This window comes from Rhopalosiphum padi, chromosome 1 (assembly GCF_020882245.1).
Source record: "Rhopalosiphum padi isolate XX-2018 chromosome 1, ASM2088224v1, whole genome shotgun sequence".
Classification (NCBI taxonomy): Eukaryota; Metazoa; Arthropoda; class Insecta; order Hemiptera; family Aphididae; genus Rhopalosiphum; species Rhopalosiphum padi.
This window is the reverse complement of record NC_083597.1, coordinates 81,068,473-81,095,501: the sequence shown is the minus strand read 5'-3', so window position 1 is coordinate 81,095,501 and position 27,029 is coordinate 81,068,473. Positions and strand designations below refer to the sequence as shown.

The following is a 27,029-nucleotide window of genomic DNA, read 5'->3' as shown; positions in this document are numbered from 1 at the left end:
ATGATATAAATCCACAGCTATAGACAAATTAATGTTACGCACCATTCCATGGTCCATAATATTTAATCTAAAAAATAAAATAATTCTACCTATTAGGTATCGTGAACAATGAATATCCTTATTGGGAGAATATTATATCTGTTTAAATAGCTATTGTCGGATAAAAAAATAATGAATTTATATGTACAAGTAAACCACTAATTAAATTAGAAGGTGGAGAACTATTCATTTACAAATGTTCCAGATGTTCCAGTACAAAAGACAAAGATTTTCGCAGTGATCAGTGCAGATGGTTATGCAAAGGTGATAATAAATCTAAAAACAATCTACTTTCTAGTATTAAAAACATATTATGAAATATAAATAATAACAGGTTAGGTACATTCGCAAAATAAAAAAATATATATTTATTAGATACTATAAATGAAATTGAATTTGAAAACAAATTAAATAATTACAAGCTGAAACGGTCGCAACTATTAAATACTTTGAGAAAAATATTGAGTATTATTTAAAAAAAACAGATGTAGAGCTTTCAAAATAGATAGATTTGCAGTATTTTTCAATAAAACTCCAGTATTACTGATGATATAACAGAAGTTGTAAAGAATATTACATTAAGAGGACGCTATACCCGCATATGTTGTCTCTGTCTTATACACTCGTAACATGGTTAAAAACTGTTTTGCGCAGGACAACTTTACTCCCTCGATATTTTAATCAAAACAACCAAAATTATAAATCCCATTGGGAAGAACTTTATCTGTGTCGTAGCGTTAATATTTTTGATAACATGAATGCAATTAAAGTTATCGGTTTGAGAACTTTAGGTTTTTTTCATTTAATTATTAAAAATGATTGGTTACCACTATCAAAAAAATTAAAACGCTACAACATAGGTAAAATTCTTCTCAATGCGATTTAAAATTTTGGTAATTTTGATATAAATATCGAGGGAGTAAAGTTGTCCCGCGTAAAACAGTTTTTAACTATGTTACGCGTGTATAAGACAAAGATAATACAAAAGGGTTAGCGTCCTCTTAAATAGAATTGAATCTATAAATCAATTACCTATTGAAAAAAAATTCATTTGCATGTATAGATTGTACCATGTATGTAATATCTTATCTAATAAGACATGTTGTGAATAAAATTGGCAAGAAATTGCAATGCGTGTGCAGTAATAAAAGTATAGGAAATTGTTACCATAGTATGGCTGTCAAATTTTTCTTTAGATATTTGTTTCATAAGTTTCATTTATATTATTTTTCTATTTATTTCAAATTTTCAAATAAAAGAAGATTTACAATCGTGAACTTAAAATACAATGCTAACTATTGTTTTTTAATACGTAAATATTTTAATTACCAAAATACCATCCATACCTATATTAACTAAGATAAAATTACTAAAAATTATTCGAATAAAAATATTATCTAAATAATCATCTAAATAACATTTTATTCAAATGATGCCCAGTTCTGGTGGATAGTCATAAGGACGGATGATTTATTGGAAGCTGATAAATTACTTTTAGAATCTTCAGAAAAAAATAAAAGAAAATATTTCGATGAACCAACAATGTCAAAGACTTCAACTTGAATAAAAAAAAAATAGCAGTAAGTCAAAGTTTAAATTATGTATAATATGTATATGATATATGATCTAAGGGTTTAGGATAATAGTTCTAAAATTAAACCACTAGGTGCGTTAATATTGCTGTATTTCCAATTCCAGGTGGTTTATATGATAAAATAAGATGGAAGGAGAAAAGATATTTACGAACTGTTCAGAGTCCGTTCCTCTCTACCAGCCATAGTCACATAAACAGTACAACTCTATATTACTCAACATGTGTACTACAATGCAGGTATTCAATTTTATCGCGCATTGTAGTACACATGTTGAGTAGCCCTAAGGGTTTTTGTCCACCAGTCGCGCTAGAATCGAGTCTCTTATTTCGTGAAACGCACTATAGTGTTATTTTTTTACGGTCCGCGGTTTACATGATTTATTTTTTATCAGTTATCAATGTCCGTTGAAAATTGAGTTATGATTTAAAATTTAAACATCTCTGTTTCTACGTTTGAGTCCGGAATTTTTCTTCCATTAAATTCAACTTGTTAATTCTTCTCATTACTACGCACTAGTGGCTTGTTCTCGTAACGTCCTCTATAAAAATGCGCCAATTACATTTACTACGATTTTACAGTCTTACTCACATTTATTCTGTGCTCACAGGCGCTCAGTGATTTAGATTGAATTATAATAATTTTACTTGTCCAAAATCCAATTAATCGGTAAGTGTAAGTCGGTAATATTTAATTTGTGCTTTTAAAATATCACTATTGACCCATGTAATGTTTTTTTTGATTCAAAAATTCTTCTTTAATATAACCGAACTATGCTTTAGTAAAGTTAGAGAAAAAGCTGAACGCGTGTTAAACCCGCATATTTTATCTTTGTCTTACATACATACAATATAAAACATTTTCGTTCAGCAGAATTTATTTTGTGTTGTTAACTTTAATATTAAAGTAAAATGATCTATTATCAAATATAAAGGTAAGAATATTATCTAGAAAATTTCATATGTTTTTATAGATATTATAATTTAAAAATGATATTATCATTGGCATATGACATGTCCTAGATAATATTACGTTAATAAGACACGAGACAACACATGCGGCTGTATAACATCTTGAAAACACTATTCAACAAATCTGTATTTATCATTTTAAAACGAATGTATACACTTTCATAGTAATTTACTTACTTTACCTAAGAAACAATTAACAAAAATTAATTATAGATATGTGTCTAACACTTAAAAATGAAGGATTGAAGTGTCCCTTGACCCTTGGCTCTCATATAAATATTGCTCTAATGTATCTATGTTGTTCCATATCAAACTAATCTTCAGAGCGATCAATCAATTACTAATTAGTGAACTAAAATAAATTAAAAGTTATTTGCAGTCGAAGATGACTGATGAACGACAAAACATTATTGCTATATTAAATATTGAATCAGACATTACAAAAAGTTTAGAGTATGATGACATAATCAAATATCAATGAGGATAGTTCCTCTAAAGCTCAAAAAAAAAAGTAAATTATAAATATTTAGGTATTGTTTTGTAATTAGTAGATAATAACTAACCTTACCTTAAATTAACTGACAGGGTTGTATTTACAATTTTTGCGCCCTGGGTCAACCATATTTTTACACTTCCTACCCCACAAAAAAAAATATTGATACAATATTGCACCAGGCTACAGCGGTGCCCCCCCTAAATAGATCAATATTTGGCCGCCCGGCAAATGTCCCTATTGCCCCCTCCCCTAAATACAGGCATGAATATGATAAATATAAAATCAGAGAATGTAGACAAATAAACTGAGATATTTCTTTTATATTATGCTCTGCCTGCATACGATGATAATATTGAATATATTAAGTAACATTGACTGAGTTTTTGCTGCATCTGATAGTTCAGGAATGAAAGCTGATGATTAATATTGATTTAAGCAGGGGTAATCGAATTAGACGTCAGCCTCTACTTGATGTTATTCTTATATGAGACAGAGTATACAATACCACCAAAGTTCTCTTGTTTCACATATATTCCTACTCACCTTTTCAGTTACTTCATATCATCTAAAATATATATATATGTATACTAATATGTTTTAAAGATTACATAAATCATATTTGATATTAATGTGATATGATGTATTAACTAATAGACAATAGTCAATGATATTTTTTTTTTTATAGAGCAATTTAAAAAATTAATAAAATGGCTCAGGAATTAAATACTTCAAAATTTGTGAAGACTTATGGGAAACCTAGGCGAACCCAACTTATAGGACATAATTCATTGTGGAATGATGATTTAAACGATGATTTTGATAAATGTTTGGGTATTGAAGATGTCCCACAAACAACATTTATTTCACCTGAACCAGTTGGTTCAGTTTCTATGTACATGCCAGCTAAACATAAAAAAAAAGATGAAAATCAAAAGAATTCTATTAGTGGATGGTCAATGCAATTACATTGTACTTTGGATAGTCATAAAAATAATTTTGGTAAAAAAAAGAGGTAAGTTATATTTTATTTACATATAAAATTAAAAACAGGCTTTAAAACTATTAAAACAATAAAATAGGAACTATTAGGCATTATTATTGACTTGTTTACATAATACATCTTACTTTTATTACAATAAATCATGTTTATTATTTATTATATGCATTGTATATACCTATAACCTATTATTTAATTGTTTTAATATGAAACCTAGTCAATTATTTTACTTGGTATATATTAATTTTTTTGAATTGTTGTTATTAGTCACATAAAAACAAATACAGTGAAACTTCCTTATAACAAAGTCGCACGGAGAACAAAAAAATATTTGTATTATAGAGGAATTCGTTAAATAGAATTTCATAGGTATTTCATATTCTATATTTTATTAAAATAATAAAATAATAAAAAAAAAACATCAAATACATATCATATTATAAATCTTATTATTTATCTATTTAATTAGTTATTGAAAAATAATAAGTGAGTTTCGTTTGTTTATTATTTTTATAAATTGTACCTTATTTTTATAAAATGTCTCAATTTTGTTTACAAAGTTTATTCATTATATAGAAACATAAGATTCTTTGTATATAGATAAATTTATATATAATTAACAATGAAGGTCATAGTTCTCAAAAATCATTTGTTAAATAGAATATTTTGTTATATGGACATTTTACCGTAATAATATACTAATGATTAGGCTGAATTATTTGTATGAAGGTATTTACCATTAAATATAACTGCATTTAAATTTATGTTTTAGGTATACAGACTACAATTTAGATAATAATTATAACAAGCAAAAAATATTGATAAAAAGTGCTCAAAAGAAAAAGAAAAATTTAAATATTACAAATAATTCGAAAGGTATGAAATACAATATGATTAAATACAGTTGAGAATTAACTAAAATTATTTTATAAAAGTTGATTGTAATTTACGAAGTAATTTATTAATATAGTATATTAGTCAAAGTAACTCACTGTAATACACTACAAGTAGTACTAGTCCAATTTAAGTGTTGTTTCTTTTAGATATTTTATTCTTATTATTATAAAAGTACTAGTAAAATTATGATATAGCATTTAAATGTCTAATTTTGGGTTACCTGCTCAAAATCTTCTTCAAATTTATTTTATTTTTAACATTTGTTCATGAAAACAAAGTGATACAGTATATATTCATTTAGATATTTGTAATGTTTTTAATAAATTAATTATTTTAATTCTAGCAGGAGTTACACCAGTCTCAACAAAAAAATTAAAAACCAAACATATTTTATCTCAAGAACAATGTTCTACGCCATTACAAAAATCTATGTTTTTGGCCTATCGTAATAAATTCAATAGTATTTCTTCAAAAAAAAGAAAAAAAACTAAATCAAAGAAAAAATTGTTACATGCTGTTAATACTCTTAATTCTTCAGAGATCAGATTGCAACTAGAAAATTCACATGGAAATAGTTCTAATATTTCAATGAACATAATTGATGATTATAATGACCCATTTGATCAGTCTGTTCAAATATCTAGTTGGAAATATCCATCATTAAACAAATATTCACAAAATAGAACATCTAACAACCAGCTTGTAAACAGTTCTAATAGACCCGATAAAATTAAAAATAAAAAAAATCCTTGTTCAAAAGAGAAAAACTCAAATTGGTATCATAAAGTATTGGATATTTTTGGTGATGAAACTATTACTTTAGAAAAATCAAAAAATCAAGATATTTTAACTTCAGAAGAATACATAGACCGTAATAGTAATTTTGAACCAGTTTCAACATATGAAACTAAACAATTGATGTTATTAGAGCAACAAAAGCAATCATTACCATTATCCAATTTAAATAATGTATCATTTAAATCTTTAAAACATTTCAACAAGAGTTCATCTGGAAAAGAAAATCATAGCATTTTGTGTTTAAATCGTTCTAATCCATATAAAGAGAATAGCATTATAACTATTGATAATGTAAAGGATGGAATTATCAAGGAGTCTCAATCAAGTCAACCATATGTGTTATGTGATAAATATGTGTCTAAACCAAAAAATTATTTGTATGAATCATATAATGTGCTTGATAAAAGTAAAGCAATTGAAAATTGTAGGTTACCAAATACTGATTATGTATCTGTAAATAGTTTAAATGATGAACCTTTTGTTAATAAACCCAACGATGAAGACTATAAATTATTTCAACTAAATCAATATGAAACATCTTCCAGTATGAACGCAAGTCACATGATACAGAATGAGGTAAAATCGTTTTTGAATAATTCATTCACTTTATCACAGGAATATTCAAAAATATCATCTGCAGACCCCCTTGATTTAAAATTGTTAAGTATATTTGACAGAATTGACAATAATAAGAAAAGTTCATACCCTCAAAATAATGAATATTCATTAACATCGTTTGAGGAAAACATTGGACTTCAATCTGATAACGATGAAATTATATGTTGTTCACCAGATTCTGAACCTCAAAATTTACTAGATATTACAAATAAGTTTTCAGATATTATAATTGATGAGCAGTGTGATAAATCTATTAATGAGGAAAGTTTAATTGGAGAATTTGATCATACATTATGTATGTCTTTTGAAACATCAAACCATAAACATGACATTTCAAATAATTCTTCTATTTTACAAAGTTCATCTAGTTTGGAACAAAATACTGTTATTTATAAACAAAATTGTACAGATGTGTTTTATAAAAAAGAGAGTTCTGATTATGATTTACTATTAAATGACAAAAGTATTGAGTTGAAAACATCCAGTATATGTGATTCTAAAGAAGATATCTTAAAGTATAACAATGAGTCATATAGACATATAAATGTATCTAATAACGAATATGTTGATCCAGAAAAAACTAATAATAATAATCCGATAAATATTTCTAGTAGTGTATCAAATGACTTATTAGAAAATAGTGAGTTAAATTTGTCTGTCATTATGCCGCGGCGGAGATATGCTGCTCGGTTTCAAAGTTTAGATATCATTGAAGAGTCAACTCAATTAGAGACCATTTTGCCAGATCAAAACACATCAGTTTTTCATTTAGAACCGGGTAAAAAATGGCGTCGTTCTATTTCCATTGTTCGAAATTATACGGATAGTAATAAGAATCAATCTACAAATTTCACAAAAGGTCGAAAATGGGCTTTTACAGTTGATGATATATTAAGACAGCAATGTATAAGTAATGTTCATAAAATTAAATTAGTTTTTCAATGCAGTAAATTCTAATAAATTTTGTTATTTGCAGATACTAGTATTCATCAAAATTTAGATCAAAGCAATGTTTTAAAAAATTCAATTTGTAGCCAAAATTTACATCTAAAATCAATTGGTAATTATTAATATGTTTATTTTAATTGTATTTATGTTAACATAATTTATAAATTATACTTGGCTAACAAGATATACTTTCTATAAGCTAATTTCAATGAAATGTTCTTTCATTTATATGTACTGTAAACCATTAAAGAAAATAATAATTATTTAATTATGCAATTCAATATTTATTATTAAAATTTAGAATACAACCTGATGATTTGTAATCACAATTATCATGTTTTTTCAAAACTTTAATAAATTGTATAATGTTAAATAATGTGAGTTTATTAATTAAACATTTGTGTGATTGTAGATCTTGAAAATCAAAAAGCCAGAAATTACATTTTTGAAGCGTGTAATCAACAAGAATTAATATCTTTTGAATCGTGGTTAGGGCCAAAGTATGTATGATGTTAGTTTTATTGTCCATTATTATAGCATTTTTATTTTAAGGTGTACAAATAAATGGAAAAAAGTTGGAGAAGGTGTTTATGGCGAAGTGTTTAGTTATTCCCATAAAAATCAATGTACTATTGTTAAAATCATTCCTGTAGAGGGGGAAGTAAATATTAATAGTGAGAATCAGAAGAAAATGTTTGAAGTTTACAGTGAAATCATAATAGCAACAGAATTGAATAAATTATGGAACAAAAGTAATTTGAATCAATCCAGTTCATTTTGCAAGCTTAAGCGTGTTTCTTGTGTTAAAGGAAAATATCCTAATATTTTGATTAATTACTGGCAAAAATATGATAACGATAAAGGTAATTATTACTTATTATAAGGTATTAATTTAAGAGGACGTCTTACCCGCACGTGTTGTCTCCGTCTTACACATGTACCAAATAGTAAATTTTCGTTCATCAGTTTTAATAGAGTGCTTTTAGTTTTAATATTAGAGTGAATTGACCTATTATCAAACTTTTAGGTAAGAATATTATCTGTGTTCTCTCGTTGGCTTTTTACAATATTTTAATTTTTAAATGAATTATAAGCATTTTCAAATATTTAATAATTTCATACTCATAACTCGTCTAAAAATTAAAATATCGTAAAAATCCAACGAGAGAATACCGATAATGTTCTTACCTAAAAGTTTGATAATAGGTCAATTCACTTCAATATTAAAACTAAAAGCACACTATTGAAACTGGTGAATGAAAATGTATTATTTGGTACATGTGTAAGACGGAGACAACACGTGCGGGTGAGACGTCCTCTTAACATTAGAAGTCAGTTTATGTTTATATAATATAATTTATTTATTCAACGGTATTACTAACTATATTTGTTGTTGAGAGGTAGTAATTATTTGAAGATCAAGCGTAACTAAGTGATTATATGTACAAAAAAAAATGTTTGTCATATCAAAGACATCGAGGGTTTTCCACCTTTTTTAGTCCACAGTTTTCATAATGGTAATAATAATAATAAAATAAACAAATTTTTATTTTCTACCAGAAAGAATTCTTTCCTTTGATAATCAGCAACACCCAGAGAGTTAGCACACAGGTTGAAAACCCCTGTCTTTTACACAATATTAATTTAATCAATAAATAAGCCTTATATAAATTAAAAAAAACATATTTGTCATATTACTCAAAAACAAAGATAACTTATTTAAATTATTTTAAAGTATCTAAATTTAATAATATATTAATTTCATGTTATACATTAGGTTCTGATAATGATAATCCTAACATATTGCCAAAGGATCAAATTTTTATGATTTTGGAAATGGAAAATGGTGGTATTGATGTAGAGAATTTTATTTTCAACTCAGCAGATCAATCATTATTTGCATTTTTACAGGTATGCTATAATAAAAATGTTATTTTTCATTAACTGCATTTAAATTTAAAATAATTACTTATTTTCCCATAAACAACTAACATTTTTATATTATTATACAGATAGGTGTTTAAAATATAATTCAGTGTTTTATAATTTTTATGATAACCAAAATAATAATTATTATAAGTATTGTAATATAAATAGCTTTTAAACAAATACATATCTTAGATGTTTAGCAAACCATGAGCTATATCCATATAATATAATACAAATAACACAAATAAAATATATAATAACTCATTTTGAATAATATCAAATTTAGAATCTATGGATTTATTTAAACTCTAACGGGTAAGTGTTTTTTTTTTGCAGATTGTTTTTGGGTTAGCTGTAGCGGAGGAAGTATACAAGTTTGAACATCGTGATTTACATATTGGTAACATTTTAATAAAAAAATGTTCAAACAAGAATATATCTTATAAATTGGAGGGTGAATATTTTAATGTACCGTCACGGGGAATTAAGGTATGTAACTAGCTATTATACAAAAGATGACAGGAGTTGCATTACCACCTTACGACTTACATTAATCCATAACTATTGATAATTTTAGTGTAGAATGCATATTGAGTAAAAGAGTTTTATTTATAATGAAAATTGTCTTGTTGACAATAAGTTAATTTTACAGATGTGTTTCACGCTTGGTTAGGACAATGATTATTTTTTAGAGTGACAGTGTGGAGGAAAGTGGAAACCTATAGGCTTTCAAATCTATATTAAGTTTGACATAAATAGTCTATTAAATTGAGAGCTTGTGAATCCATTTGGGTTGAATAATTTCTTCGATTATTTTTTATTGTGCATTTTACATTTTCTATTCAAAATTATAGTGTGGCCTACAATAAATGAGTCGCAAACATCAAGCTCCCAGTTGCTGTTTTTTAGAAAACCATAAATATTTAATACTTATAATGTTTTCAAAAACCTTGTTTGTTTAAACTTATTCTTTGATAATGCAGAAATCATCATAATAAATATTATTACTATTTTAATGTATGGAACGATGAGAATAAATTCTTAGGGTCCTACACATATTAATTGTTAATTCAAAAATCGCTTTACCTTCTCCTAATACTATCAAATTGAAAACCCCTGATTACAATAAAATAAATTTTATATTTATTTTGACAGATAACAATAATTGATTTTACCTTAAGTAGAATGACATACAATTCCAAACATGTATATAATGATCTTGCTAAAGATATAGAATTATTTACCTCGGTTGGCGACTATCAATTTGATATTTATCGGATGATGAAAAAAGAAACTAAGTAAGCATTATGTTTATATTTCATTATCTAAATTAATTAAATTTTAAATTATTTTCACATAGTGATCAATGGGAATCTTTCAAACCAGCTACAAATATATACTGGCTGCATTATGTATTAGATAAAATGCTTTTATCAGTGCATTATAAAAAGACTAATACAATTCTACATAATAATGGACGTTCAATTCTGGAACAATTGAAAAATATAATATTATCCTTTAGTAGTGCCAAAAGTTTTGCCGAAAGTGATTTAGTATTGAATTTAATTGGGTAACAACAATTTTATTTACTAAACTATTTTAATATTTTTTATTTAAGTAAATGCTTTTTATTGGATATTGTTAATTTATTTTAATGAATATTTTAACTATTGATAAATTTATTATGCTTTTGCTTTGAATATAATTTATATTACTGAAGTGCCATTAAGTGCCATCCATATGCACAACAATGTAATTATTATTTTAAAATCTATAAAAGTCCTGTTATTAGATGTTTATTCTGTTTTATTTAGTTAAATCATTGTATTATAAAATGTTATATTTATATTTACTCATTTTGATGAAAAAAATTATTTTAATTATTGTGGTAGTTAAATTTTAATTTAGATTTGAGTTTTGACTATAATATAATTTAATTATTCATTCATAAATCCGAATTCGTTAAAATCAATTTCGATAATTTTGTAAAATGTTAAACATTTATTTTATATTAATACTTATGTGATAATTTAATGATTTTGAAAAATTAAATTTGGTCACTTACTAGCATGAAACTTGTACTAAAATTGAAAATTAAATATGTCCTAGTATTAAAAAGTATAATTTTAACTTTTAAATTTAATAAGTTAATAACAAATATTTTTAGTGCTTTGTGTAAAATTATTGTTAGCATGCATATAATATTTATTGTAAATATAAATTTAAAACGAAAAAAATGTGCATTTTTATCATAACTATTTTTTTTTTAGGTACAAAAAGCTATGAAAAATTGTTTACTTGGCAATATGATATGATTTTTGAATCACTGAAGACTGAAACACAAATATTTTTGTTTTCTTTGTATTTAATTGATAGTTTTATCATTTCATACTATTAATATTATTATTAAAGTTATTTATTTATTGTCTTATAGATCAAGCTTATTTGTTCGAAATAAAACATTTTATTATGTTCATTTATTTATATTGATTACTGTTTATAACAAGCTATTTTTACTTAATTAATATTACTTATTGTTTTATTTTTAAAATCATTTTATGTTATCTACTATTATTTTTAACTGATTTCTACCAAAGTAAATATAAATATGTGTTGTATAATATATTTTTTATTTTTTAATTATTCTATGATTTTAGATTTTTTAGTACAACGGAGAATGTATTGATTTTACAAAGTTGAGTGTTTACTTTGAGAGTAAATACTTTGTTTTAGGTAGTCAAAAATAGAAAAATTAGTTATTCGCTAAATAATTGGGAACAGACTAACAAAAAATAGTGGGAAAATTCTGCTTTCTACTAGTTTTTTGTAAGATTAATTTTGTTTTTATTTATTTATTTATATTTATATTAATGGGCGAAGCTCTATACAACAATTTAAAACAGAACAATTTACAATTTAAATAATTAATACAAATAACACATATACATTTAAACATGATATTAATTCCAATAATAATACAAGTAATAGGTAAGATAGTAAATATATAATATAAGTAGTAACACCTAATTTCTAATATGTATGTTGTAATTAAGAAAAGAATAACCATAATGATGACAATTTCACCAAATATTTATGAATACTTCTTAGACAATATAATTTTAACTAAGTTATTTTTATAGTTATTTCAAAATATTGAAATATATATAGCCACATCTTTATAAGCATATAAATTTTAACCAAAATAGATATTCAATTATAAAATAATGATTATTTCTCAAACTTATATTATTTATTATAATATGTATTATGTACATTGTTGAAATTCAAAAAATATTAATTATATAAACTTGAAATATTCTACTACTACTTTTATACTATTTTGTACACACAAATTGAATGATCAAAATATTTAGATATATTATATTTTACCATAAACATAGGCATAACTAGGAGGGCTTGGATTGGTTTCAGGCCTCTCATAATTTTTAGGTAAATGTATTTGCTTATAAACATATTAGTATTAACTTTATTTTTGTCCACAATGTAATAAATAAATAATCAAATTAAAAAAATTGCTACAAAACATTTTTAGGACTCTATAACCTCCCTCCCCTAACTTAAAGGACTAGTTACACCTATGACCATAAACCATATATATTGATAGAATGGTAGGTATGTATGTTCTTGTCAAAAACGAGTTCAACTTACCAAATTAAAAAAAATATCAATTGTAAAATAATATTAACTATCTATCTATCTATTATAACTATAACTTTGAATATAACTATGTATAGATTGTCCCCATAAATTATGTGCCTGATGGTACCACCTATAGTGTTCATCTACAGACTATGGATTATATTTGAAAAGTTTTTTATTTATTAAATTAATTGTTTCAACATTATTTTGTTTTGCAATGATTTTAAAATGTACAATAGAACTATAGAAGAAAAAAAAGGGAAAAACCAGAAAATAAAAGTTTTACAATGTAATTGATCTATTATATACCTAGGTAATTATGTTTCAGAGTAACCAGTAGGTACCTATATGTGACATACTGACAATATCTATATATGTGAATGTGATTCGTGAGTGAGTGGTTACAACGGATTAAGATAATGTACTAAGATATAGTCCGTGGGCCGTGGCGGGTACAATGATTCAGATAATGGTATAATTGATGACTGTGAAAACTGAAAAGAAAACCTGATACTGGATAGTATAACCTAGTAATAAAAAAGTTAAGAGATTGATGGAAATTTAAAGAACTTATCTGAAATGTAACTATGTAAGTAATGTAAAACATAATTGTCATAATATAATTTAATTATTATGTTGTTCAAATCTGAAAAATTATTTTTTTTAAACTTACCATAATGATTATTAAATTAAAATAATTAATTTTTATACTTCAAAATTACCGAAAACTATAACAATCATAATTCTACTTTTAACTATTTATTTTGTAACTAGTTACTATTAAATACTAAAATACTGATGACTGTTAGGATTTTAGGAAACCAGGTACTAAATGTCTGGGCATGAACAAATCGCTTCTATAAAATAATTTCGCGTCACAACATGTTAAAACAGTAAATGCCATCCATTTCGGTCATTTAAATGTAATCGCTTCTGAGGGGGGGGGTTCCATACTTCCATCGCTAAGTGATTTCTCTCATCATGTGTTTCTCGAGTTATTTTATGCTATGTGTAATTACTAATTTGTATTATGTTTATGTAAAGTCATCGCTTTTACTTTTTGTACATAACTAATAGGTAATAATTACAGTTTGTAGATTTTCTTATAATATAAATAAAAAAAAATGTAAATGCCTACTACTTATACTTATAGGTCGACAAACGTGTAATTTGGATTTTTTCTGGATGCTATAAAAATATTTTAGTGAGCTTAGCTAGGCTTTGTAAGTCGGGTGTCTCTATCTCTTAGATGTCAGTTCGTAGTACCTATAGGCTATATTGTAATAAATATTATATATTATTGAGACGAATGTCAAAATAGTTGATAATCCTATTTATTGACTGATATTTGCAGCAGTTTTTCCGGCATTTTAGGTAATAGATATTATGATTATATTATGATCTTCATGATCTTGAGAATATTTAAATATTAGATGGATGAAAAATTATTATTATTTATTTGCATACCATACCAATATACCATTCATAAATTGATATTTTTAATAATTTAAAATTTGTTATTACAAGTCATTATAAAATGTTAGATCACTGTCAACCGCTGTCAAATAGGTATTTCATAATACCTATATAATATAATATATTATACAGGTAACGCCGCCATGTCTCAATAAAGATCATTATAAAAATCCGATGGTAATAGGCACCCGCAATAGGCGCAATACTTTTATAATAAGCTATAAAGCGGAACTAATTGTAATTATTTTGGTTAAAATAAAATGTGGCCAACCGGGATTTCCCGTTTTCTCATTTATCTATAATACGGTGGATATAGGGAAACGGGGAATCACGGAGGTATGGACCAAACTGCACTACTGCTGCAGTCTGCAGCATACTATATCATTAACTTAAGTTATAGGTATGAATGACGAACAGGTCAACTGCAGTTACTCAAACTAATCGTCAATATTTGTTTATTATTAGGTTTGATAGAGTGTCCGGTTATGTGTCGAAGTACTTAAATGCGCATATAGTAAATTACGTATATTGAAGTGTACAGTCATAACAGTATAATATAAATATATAATAGGAAAAAATCTTTAAAATAATACCTATGCTTCAAAAACCTATACCGGGTTATTCGCTAACTACAATGGTCATCTATGGCATCGCGGAGTTTCTGTATTTCCCCCCACTTTATTATTTTAAACTAGATACCTGTTATAGTGTTAGGCACCTAATTTAGAATTCTTAAATTTCCCTTTATTTTCGTCACATAACAGTTTTATATATTATATATTATTATTGTCATTAGCGTATAAAATGTAAAATATCCTATTTGCCACGTTGGTAAATTATTCATACTATCTATACTTTCATTTTATATCCGAAATTATTTTTATCTACTACCTATTAATAAAATTATTAATTATAATAAATATTCTATTAGGTAATAGGTATTACAAAAAAACCTATAGATTTTCAACTATTAAAGTATTTAATTATATTAATATATTTCAGTAGCACATTTTTGAAAAAACGTGTGCGATTAAAGTAATTTATAGGCAAGAAGTAATTATATATCTTTTGTAAAATGCGCGAATGATCAATGATAGTATTATAATCGCATAAAGGTATAGTTGTATATAGTCCTATATTACCATCTTCCTAGCCATTACTATTTTGGAATAATGTGTTTGTTTCAAGGACATTGTCAATATTATACAGTGAATTTCGAACGAAAAGCGGAGCTTAACTTCTGCATTAAAGAGGACGTAATACACTAATACATTATACATACACGTGTTGTCTCAGTCTTACGGCCGTAATACATAGCAAATTTACATTCAGCAGAATCAATTTTATGCTGTTACCAATAATATTAGAGTTAATTTATTTGTTATCAAACTAACTTAAAGATAATACTATTATCTAGTGCATCTCATAGGTTTTTGTTGATATTTAAATTTTTAAGTGAGTTATAGTTACCTATGTAAAATATTAAAACTCTAAGATGCTTGTAGCTTACAAGCATGAAATTGATTCTGCTGAATACGAATTTGCTGTTTTATTTTCGTAAGACGGAGACGACATAAACATGTACGTTTTTATTGTTCTTAATGCATTACCACTCGCCCTAGTCGTCCTGACATCGCCGACATGCGAAACAACCCCCAATCGACGCATCAGTGTACTGAAATTGCATACCCGATACGCCGACTTTTTACCTAATTATAAATTATTCGTCATCGCGGAACTATAATACGTATGTAATAGGTATTACAATATTTATACTTCATACTTATTATTATTATTATATGTCGTTTATACGTAATATGGAATATTGCGTAAGTATATAACCAACATGTCGGATGTGCGATGTTAGCCGTTTAAAGTATACCTACCTTTTTAAACGCCTACAACTACTATATAATGTAGAGAGGAGTAAATTGTAAAAAAAAAAAAATCGCCGAAAGTAAGTACCTATAGCCTAATAGGAATAATATTATATTATACACTTATTAGTTATTACAAATGTATTTTTCGTTGATCGCGTCCCACGTCATAGTTTATTGTGGTGCACATACAACGAATAATTATTATGAATTACAATAATGCATGTTTTATATTACATATTACATTGTGCTGAATGTTTTATGTTGCATTATAATACGTGCGAGACGGTTTATCGTAATAATTAATCGCATGTGTTAAAAGTATACTAAACATGGTTGCGTAAACGGTTTATAATACCGTTAACGCACATAATGCGATGATGATGTTACGAGGAAGAAAAGAAAATACGGAGAGAGAAATTCAAACCACTTTCACTGAAGTTTATGTATATTATATTAGTATAACAAGCTATACGGGAATCGGAAGCTGGTGTGGGAAATACATTTTTTACGATTACTGCACACAGTCCAGTGCGATCTTCTGCATATACGTCAGGAACCATGCAGATCACAAGTTTATTTTCGGTAAGTTGAATATTTATAATAACTTATTACTGACAATATTATATTATTTGCAAAAAAAAAAAAATAATAACTTCCTCCTATATAGCATATACGTTATCTTTTAGGCACATAAAGCCATATTATATAGGTATATAATATATTAATACGTATAATAATGTTTTTATTAAAATAAAACACGATATTATACATAATAAATTACAACTCTTAATTTAAAAAGTAAAAAATTTTTACTATAAAAACTAAGGAAAAGTATCGACAAAATGCAGACGTTTACGTTATAATATAATGTAGTACTATATTTTTGTTATTTATAATAATTATTTAAAAAACAAAAAAAAAATTAAAATTGTATCAATCAATTGTTTCTTCAGTTAATATTTTATTATATAATTATATTTTATTGTTATAGTCGCAGTGAACATTTTTAAAAATAATTTAACAAATTTTGCTATTAATAGAAATTTGAATTTTTTATTGTTGTAAAATTCATAATTAAGACAGAAAGTGTCCTAAGGGTCTTATCACTGAATAGCTTCCCTACTCACCGTCTTCTTGTCCGTCATTATTTTGTTTTCCTATTTACTTATTGTATTTTTTTATACAAATTGTAAATATTATTTATTTTTTTAATAAAAAATAAAATTAAAAGAAAAAGAAAAAAAATTCATAACTTTTCAAAATAAATTCTTTTCTTAACATATATAATTATAAAAAATTATTAAAAAAATTGTTTAGAGCTTATAATGAAATATCTACTGGAAAAATTAATTAATTTATAAAAATTTAAAGTTTTGGCTTTTAGTTTTTTCGACAATAAAATTATACAAATTAATATTTAAACACTTTAATGTAATTTTATCTAACTGATTTTGTTATGACAAAAAATTAAAATTAAAAAAACGGTAGTTGGGAATTTTAGAGAATGTCAGAGCACTATTTATTTTATCACTTTGACTTACACGCAATAGGAACAATTCGGGTTCATCAGAACTAAGTTGATAATATTTTGTTATATCTAGCTTTAATATTAAAGTGAATTGACCTATTGCCAAAATTAAAGAACGTTATCCGTAATTAATTGTACATAGGTTTTTTTTAATGATATTCCAATTTTTATGAAAGTATTATTTTTATAATGAATATGTAACTTTAATAGTTTAAAAATAGTTAGAGAGAAAAATAAAATAGCATGTTTATATTCTTTTGATATGCCTATTGTGTGTTTAGTTTAAATAATTGTAAATTGTAATTCTGTACATTTTACACAAAGCTGTTTTTATAGATTTATTTTAGTATTATAAATTTGTTGATTTAGAATAAATTTAGTATGCAGCTATTGTTATTTTAATAATAAAAAAAATAATTATAATTATACATTAATCTTATCTATGAATTTATGATAAATGTTAAAACTTTATAATTTTACTCAATAATTTACATTTTTAACTGAAAAAATTCGAGCTATTTATTCTGTTTTTGTATTAATATTTTCGTTTTAATTAATTCAATTAAGATTATTTTGTATTTTATGTGTACACAAATATGTAATTATAATTTTAAAAAATTTGTTCATCTGCCGTATAGAAAGTTTCGATTGTACTTCGTCATTACAATGGACGTGTTATTGTGTTCATTAAGTTTTGAATTCAATAATAAATCATTGCATATGAAAAACAATTCTGTGTAAAGTCGACTTGTCAGCCTATATTTTTAAGTATTTTGTTAAATATTTATACTGTTATTAGTAATTATGTAATTTGTTTAGTAGAGATGTAGTAAATTGATTTAACATTTGACAAAAATAAATATTAAACATATTATATTATATAGCAATTATTATCATATTTTTCCGTATAATATATAGCAATCGTATAGTGATTTATAAGTCAATACCATTTAGTGGCGTATACGTAGAACAAGGTGACTAGCTTAAAATTAATATAAATATTTGAGAAATGTACAATATGTAAGTAATGGCGCAATAATCATATTATATGAAAAGAGTAGGAAAAATATAACACGAGATTACTTATTTAAGAAATCATACAGTATCAACACTTAGCTTGGAGGTGCTATTATAATATAAGTAATATTATATTATTTATGTTTAACTGTAGGCATTGCTGCAGACGGCGGTCGCCGTATTAATGATGTCGTTGAGCACAACAGAAGCGGCTCCGGCTGAAGGGCTCACGCCTTTCGGTTTCCTCATGGCCAGGGCTTACGGACAACCGGCTGTGAGTCCGGTCATGCGTCACATAGCGTTCAAGCCCAGTGACGGGGCCAAATTTCGAGAGTCGTTCGAAAAAAAACATGGACCCCGCGGACGAGATCTGATCGACAGTTTGGGACGAGGTTCGTACAAGACTGGTGAGGCGACAGCAGTGAACCGATTGCAGAACACGGACATCACGGTGAGCTAACATTATATTATTATCATCATTTATTACCATTATCATTATTACAATCGTTATTGTGCGAGTTATGTAATTGTAAATTTGCAACGATAGCGGCAATGATATCTTCATAATATAATTCTTCATAACATGTATAATAGTGTAAATGGGTTAGAATATAGGTATATGTTGTAGGTACTCACATTATATGATGTTCAGTTGTATTATTTAATATTTATCACCATAATTACATAATACAATATAGGTACAAGGGTTTTAAAATGTAAACCGTTTATTTTATTATTATTTTATCATGGTGGACAATTTACTATAATTAAGTTAAATACAATTAATTTAAAAGATACAATACATTTTTGTTTTTCGTTGTTATTCATAACAAAAATGCATCTAATAACAAATTAATTCTACCCAAGAATTTCGGGGGGAGGGGGGTGGACGGGGGTTGTTTCTGAACCCCTCCTCGAGGTTAGTACTCCCTGGCTGAAATAGAGCAAAGACAATAAACTGTAAACAATCAAATACAAATTATAGCTTATCGTTTTACGGTTATGATGTTATAGTTTTGTACTTTATATAAGTCATAAATTTATAGTATTATATTTTATATTAATTATATTTTTCTTTATCTTTGAAATGTTAAATTAAAAATACATGATATTGTATTTAAAAAAGTAGAAAACTTTAAATTTTGCAACAGTGACTCATCGTAAAAAAATAATTTATCTTCAAAAATGTTGTTTTGTGATAAATAAAAATTATGTAAAACAAAATATTTTCAAAATGTAAATAATATTTTGAGATAATGATGAGTATTTATACTTTTGAAAAATGTCCTATCCTAATATATAACATCAACCAGCTATACGTAGGTTATACACAACGCCACTGAGGTGATTATTCAAATAGTATTATAACAATTTTAATCAAAACGTCATTCAATTGTAGTTGTCAACATATGGTGATTTATATTTTTTAACGATATTGATTTATTTTTATACTACCGACGTGCATAATATCTTGAATGCCATATTGTGAGTAAACACAAAAACATTTCGAGCAGTGTATGTTTTACAATTTTAATTTACGCGTCATTGACATTATTAGTATGTCGTAGAACATAATATTTTTTTTTATAGTTGACGTATATTGCAGTTATCAGATTAGTTAATGCAGATGAAATTCAAAAATTGAATGAAATTAATTACTGTACCAAATGAAATTATAATGAATAATATATAGGATGGGTGAATTTTCATTTGTACTTTCCTATAATGTATTATAAAAATTAAAAGATAAACATGAAAAATGATATTAAAATATATGTAATAGAATAAAAAAATCCACGTTTCTTATGATCGATTTATAAAGTACTTGTGAGCATTTAAACCTAATGTTTATGAAAAAATTAATAACCATAATATACTATCTTTTTAAACTTGACATGTATATATGTTACTTATTAGATATTTTTTCAGAATGTATCGACTTGAGTAAACTCACTTTGACTTTATTGTGATTATAGTTGCGATATTGGGTTTTGAAATGTTTATCGTTAATATAAAGCTATAAAAATAATAAATTCAATAATTTTGTGAATTAGCATTATTAAAAGAAATATTTATTTAGTTTTATAATTAGATTTTTTAATCAATTTTACGTTATTTGTGCGATCGAAACTGTGTACACAAAAATTGTGTAATTAGTTTACTGGTAAAATCTATAATAAATTAACTTTTAATATAAGGAGAGAGGTCAATCTATGAAATAACAGTCTATATAATATATACATATGAATATATGTATTATGCGTATACATAATATACCTACTTATATAAAGTCGAAACCTTGAAATATCAATTTTTCATTTTTCTTTTGTTTATCGTCAGCTGACAATAACGTTATCATAACGTCAATTTCGAACAGTTCATTTACGAATAAATTTTTTCCATCATATGTACTGTAGATTTTGTATCGCCATTTTCAGATAAAAAGTTTGAAAATCACACAAAAAATAATACATTAATGATAAATCATCTATCATTACACATTTATTTATAATTTATATTATAGTGATTGATAATATTCTACATCACCGCTTGAAGTTATATCAGTTTATAGAAATTAAAATCAGATACTGCAGTTTATAAGTAATTTAAATATAAAATTAGGTATTATTAATAATTATTCTATATTCATACAAATGTGAAATGGATAAACATAATTAATAGTCTTATCCATATAGGTAGTACATAAATATTTTTATATAAATAGTAAATAATAATTCGAAAATAAAAGTTTAGAATGCTTTTTATAAGATTTGTACGTATGTACAACAGTGAAACTGAATTTATGCCTAATAAAATGCATATATTCCTTTTTTCCTTGAATTTAAATCATATTCATAAATTGTATACGTATATTGTGTATATTATATAACAATAATGAAATAAAATATTGATTTAGCTGTTTATACTGATGCATAAAGTTTATGATACGTATGTGTTATCCGTATTATGTCCACAAAGTTCATTGACGCAAATAATTATGAATATTTTATAAGTAGATACCTCTTATACACTATACAGTAACTGCATAATATTATTACTGAATATAGTTTAAATGAAAAGAATAGGAATATACAAAATTATAAACATATACTATCTTAAGAAGATAACAGGTGGAATAACTATAGCGAACAAAAAAAAAAACCATTGAATAAGGTTAAAATTGACGTCCAACAGGTGAAAATAGGGTAACATACGGCGAGTTTATAAGTTGTTTGTCACGAATCCCGTTATTGTTATTATAATAAAAGTTCGTTTTTACCTCTTTTTCAAACACATATTATGCTTTTCGCTAGCAACACCTGCAAAGACTTTAAGTATATGTATGCAAAAAAGAATTTTTTAAATTTTTATACCTGTGTGAAGATATGAAATAATGATAAAAATGAGTTGCAATCATAAAACTTGTTGACTTTATTTCACGAGCATACGAGTATATTATACTGCGTTATTTCAAGAACTTGAAATGTTATTATAAACTGTTTTTTTTTACTGTTACAGATTGCAGGAGAAGCTTCCAGCAAATCTTTAGTAATCAAGAATTTAGAACCTTTACGTTCGAAACAATGATTTCAACAAAACGAATGGTAAAAACGTTTTTTGCTCATGTAAATTCAGTTGAATATTGTTTTAAATGCATCGTTATTATGTACAAATACTTTCGTTATAACCTAACCGTACCTACTATGGTTTTGATGAGGATTGATTGTTCATACCAATGTAGATGATTGGTTAGTGATAAAATTAATTTAGATAAAATATACTGCTGTTAACCTATATATATATATATATATAAATAATTTTATTAGTGAATGCTAATTTTGTAAATATTCGATAATATTGATAAGTAATTGTTATACGAACCTACGCGTATATTGATGATATTAAATATTCTCGTTATAAATTAAAAGCGAGATTATGCTAAGTACTAGTTAGTATAATATATATTATATGTACATTATAATATTTTTACTATTCGATTTTGTTATGTACAATTTAAATATTAAATGTATTTAACATCTATGTATAATTTGGAATACAATTATTTAACATACAGTTGTATTTGTATTAATTTTAAAAGTAATAATAATTATTACAAGTGTGTTTTGGTATTTAATAAATTTGTTAATAATTGTGTGAAATATTGTGTTGAAGTCAATTACATGTAATTAGCGTAATTTGTGCCATTCGTGGTTAGTCTAGGTTATTTGATTAAATACAAGATTAAAAAATACAAATGTTATATAAAAACTCTTATTTTTTTCTAGTAGAAAGTACATAAATTATTCAGTTCAGTTGAACATTTACATTTTAGCTTAAATATCAGAATATTATAATTTATTTAATGAGAGAATTTTCATGTTTAAGTATAAATTACAATTTTTAAATTAAGTAGGAATTATTAAATAATTAATTTAAGTACATTATACATTTTTGTTACTTAGTATAATATTATACTGTTTAATTTTCTCTTTGTATTTAATAATAATTTGTTTTACTGAATTTTAACTTTAATTTATTCTTTAGGCATTATATGAATATATAATGAGTGGAGCGATGAATGTATAGATTTAAAATTATATATTTTTTTGTCCGTGTAACCTAACCTAACTTTTGCGTGAACAGTAAAAATGCATCGATTTTCTTAATAATCAGAAAACCCATAATTAAATCAAGGAAAACGGGAATTCTTACCAAAAATTGTATACTATAACTTTTATACTTAATTTAATTTTCAAAATGGGGTATGGCGAGGCACAGTAGACGCTCCAATTTCCTGGTGGCATTAGTTTTAAGCCAGTTAATTCCCGGATGATTGACCACCTGGGAATTTAAGCAGCACATACGCCTTATCCTACCTAATTAATCATCGAAATAAATATAGTATCTAGCGAAAATTTCTGTTTACATGAAAAAAAAATAAAATTATAATTTTCAAAATATTTTGACTTTTTTGAGCTATAAATAGATAATTAAAATTTTCTATTTAAAAAAAAAAAAATTCAATACAAATAGCTTGGTTAAAAATTGTAAACATTTAATACAAGGTTATTTATAAGTCTTTATTTATATAAATGAAAAAAAATTGAGCGTATAATCATCAAAAAATTGTATAAGTGTCGTACCTATATGAAGTTAGAATTTTAACAAACTTCATCAAAATTGCGAAAATCAGTAAAATAATGTTTTTAGTTAAAAATGTTACACTAGGTTTAAATAAAACAAAAATGTTTTGTTATTTAGTTGTAATTATCAGAGTAGATACTTGATATTTTCACAAAATGTTTTTATTATCATTTTCTATACATGTATTACTGTGTAATTTTTACACGTATTATTATGAATTTAACCATACGTAATGACATTTTAAAAATATGTAAATTAATTTTAGTATATTATCTATTTTTACTACGAACTTATTCACTTTGTTTATGGTAAGGCGGTATTGATTCAAAAGTTAATAATAATAATAATAATAATAATGTAATATGGTATAAATATATACCACTCGACAATTACTAGACCTCAGATCTATACTTGCTCATTTTTCTTTTTTTTTTTTTTAACTTAACATTTAAAAACTACACTTAGATTTAATAATACAAGAGAATAATGACATATCATTTCAAACGATTACATTCGATTGAAACAATGTAATCAACATTCGATTGAAAGAGTTTAGCTTTGGAAGAATCAATAAGCTCGACAACAATTACTTCTGTTATTCAGCAGCTGTACATATCTATATGGATACAACGAAGAATATTCGGGAATAATCTTCCGCGTCACCTATTCACGATAACGGATCCGAGATAGTATATTTAACAATACAACTACCAATAGTAAAGGACGAAATGAAAATTCTTATTACTATATAATACTCGACTGAAGATGACGATGAATAAACGATAAACCAAACTCGTCCAAAGATGTTTATCGCATAACAACGAATTATACACTGACTACATTATGATATTATGTTGTTGTTGATATTATTATAATTTATATTAGATATAAGTATAACTGCAGTTTATTGCACTGGTACCTCAATACACCGCGAGTTTGTGTGTGCGTAAGTGTGTGGTTTGTGTAGAGGGATTGGGGCGCATGTTTGAGTGATATTAACCAGCTTAAGAAGATTTACGTTGACGGGATGCTGATGTATACCCACTCATCTTAAATTCTTTATCCGCCTGTTATATTACACGGCGGGCTCATGTTTATATGGGTTTGGGATAATGCGGAATAATTCCAATCATTTATTTAATAATTACACACACACACACACACACACACACACACACACAGAAACGATTAGGATGGGCCACTGTGAATTTAGCCAGCGAACTTATAAATTTATAATATTTTCTGTATATGTTTATGTGTATACATTATAGTCTATACCTCTATAGTTACGCTATGTGTTACGCGTATACCTATACCGTCTTATATTATGCTTGAGATTATTTAGTTATTTTTTAATGAAATGTAATCGACCTTTAAGCAGATTACATAGAACTTAGAAGTGATTAGGTACTTCCCCCAAATATTCGGAATAAATATTTATGATTTTCTTCAGTTACTTATACTAAACTTTGTGCGTAAATAAAAACATATTATATTATTATTGCAAGTAAAGGTGTTTTATAAATTACTATAAACTAACTGTGAATGTTGCTGAAAACTTGTCGTGTACATATAACCGCTAATGAACCACAAAGTTATGACACATTATATTATAGTTTATGGTTTTGTCAGCAGGTTATAATAATAACGATATTGTGATTATTATAATAATATATTAATTAATAACCAGTGCTTGAATTGTGGGTGGACGTGAAGGGATGGAGTTCCCCTCCTTTTTTAAATTTTTTTTAGCATACCCTTTTTATTTATTTGAAACAGAACGCTTGGAGTGCAACATTTACTATAGCCTATAGTGAATTTGTAAATTATCAGTTTTTCTGATGCAAAATAAACCTACAACCTATAGCCATAATAATATTTGTACATTTATATCGAATATGAAAAAAAAAAATGATTGTAAAATTCCTTATCGTAAAATATAATGATAAGAAAGTATTATGCCCTTCGACCATATATTAAATCTTACTATGAAGTAATGGCAGGTAAAGCTTATTAATAAATAAATTATAATAAATAATTTAATCAATAAAGTTTATTTAGATATACCGCCTAAATTATTGAGTTTTTTTGATATGCACCAACAAATAGTGTAGTAAAATAGTAGAACGTATATTTTCTTTGTACAAACATAAGTAATAAAAGATTTAATTTTAATTAATACAATTTGGAAATATATTTAATTATTAATTTTAATTCAAAATCTTATTAATCTATATTATAGATTTATAGATTCTATAAAATGCCGATAGTATTTGTTTTAATAATATAATGAACTGTGAATCTGGTTTGTCTTTACAGTTTAGAAGAAATATTTGAATTCGTCTTCAAAAGTGTTATGCATACGTAAGTAATAAGTATACACAATAAAAATAACTATTAATATAATATTTGTTCACTAGTCTATATATTTTATTTACATACAATTTAATTGTTAGAAATGCATATTCCATTTCAGATTATACATTTAAAAATATAAATATGTCGGTTTGTTGAAAAGTTGAAAGTTAATAGTGTAGGGAGGAGTGAAAAAAATAAAGACAATATAAATTGATTGAAAAGTCAATAATTTTTCAAATATGTAAATACTAATTAACATGTGCACTATAAAAAACCACAACAGCCACTCTGTATATTGCACGTATACATGTAATATAAAAAAAGCAAAAAAAATAGTATAGTCTACATGTATATACAACGTATTTAGTTTTTATTTCTTGTCTTATTTATTGACATTTATAAATATAAACATTTTATCTCTTATCAGTTTTGGGGCAACTGACACACTGTATATGTTTTGGGAGTATAGGGTGAACAAAGCTGCATTATAATTATATTAAGGTTGACGTGACTGGTGACTGTATACTTACTCGTAATTTACTGCTTATATTGCAGTTACATCATGACGTTCATTTTAAATGAAAAAAATGTCTTTAAATAAGTATATATCATAAAACGTACACACACACATATATATATAAATATATTATCTATGATGTTTGTTGAAATAATAAAATATG

At 25.5% G+C, this 27,029-nt stretch overlaps 2 protein-coding genes across 4 annotated transcripts; both read left to right on the top strand.

Annotated features, from left to right (window-relative positions):
* The first annotated feature begins 1,494 nt into the window (after positions 1-1,494).
* On the top strand, positions 1,495-11,908 carry LOC132932277 (uncharacterized protein MAL13P1.304). Of its 3 annotated transcripts, none has more exons than XM_060998564.1 (12): positions 1,495-2,300; positions 3,784-4,110; positions 4,868-4,971; positions 5,336-7,312; positions 7,385-7,468; positions 7,769-7,856; positions 7,909-8,219; positions 9,134-9,267; positions 9,622-9,774; positions 10,441-10,583; positions 10,646-10,855; positions 11,556-11,908. In XM_060998564.1, exons 2-12 carry the CDS (start codon positions 3,806-3,808, stop codon positions 11,569-11,571), a joined length of 3,525 nt encoding a protein of 1,174 aa, XP_060854547.1. In that variant the 5' UTR covers positions 1,495-2,300; positions 3,784-3,805; the 3' UTR covers positions 11,572-11,908. The 3 variants fall into 3 exon arrangements, with proteins under 3 accessions (XP_060854547.1, XP_060854549.1, XP_060854546.1); XM_060998566.1 differs by having other exon boundaries at positions 1,506-2,300; positions 5,339-7,318; XM_060998563.1 differs by having other exon boundaries at positions 1,506-2,300; positions 5,336-7,318.
* Positions 11,909-16,753: 4,845 nt separating this feature from the next.
* LOC132918219 (uncharacterized) lies at positions 16,754-22,918 on the top strand. Its single transcript, XM_060979354.1, has 3 exons — positions 16,754-16,883; positions 19,001-19,297; positions 22,366-22,918. Exons 1-3 carry the CDS (start codon positions 16,860-16,862, stop codon positions 22,432-22,434), a joined length of 390 nt encoding a protein of 129 aa, XP_060835337.1. The 5' UTR covers positions 16,754-16,859; the 3' UTR covers positions 22,435-22,918.
* The last annotated feature ends 4,111 nt before the right edge of the window (positions 22,919-27,029 follow it).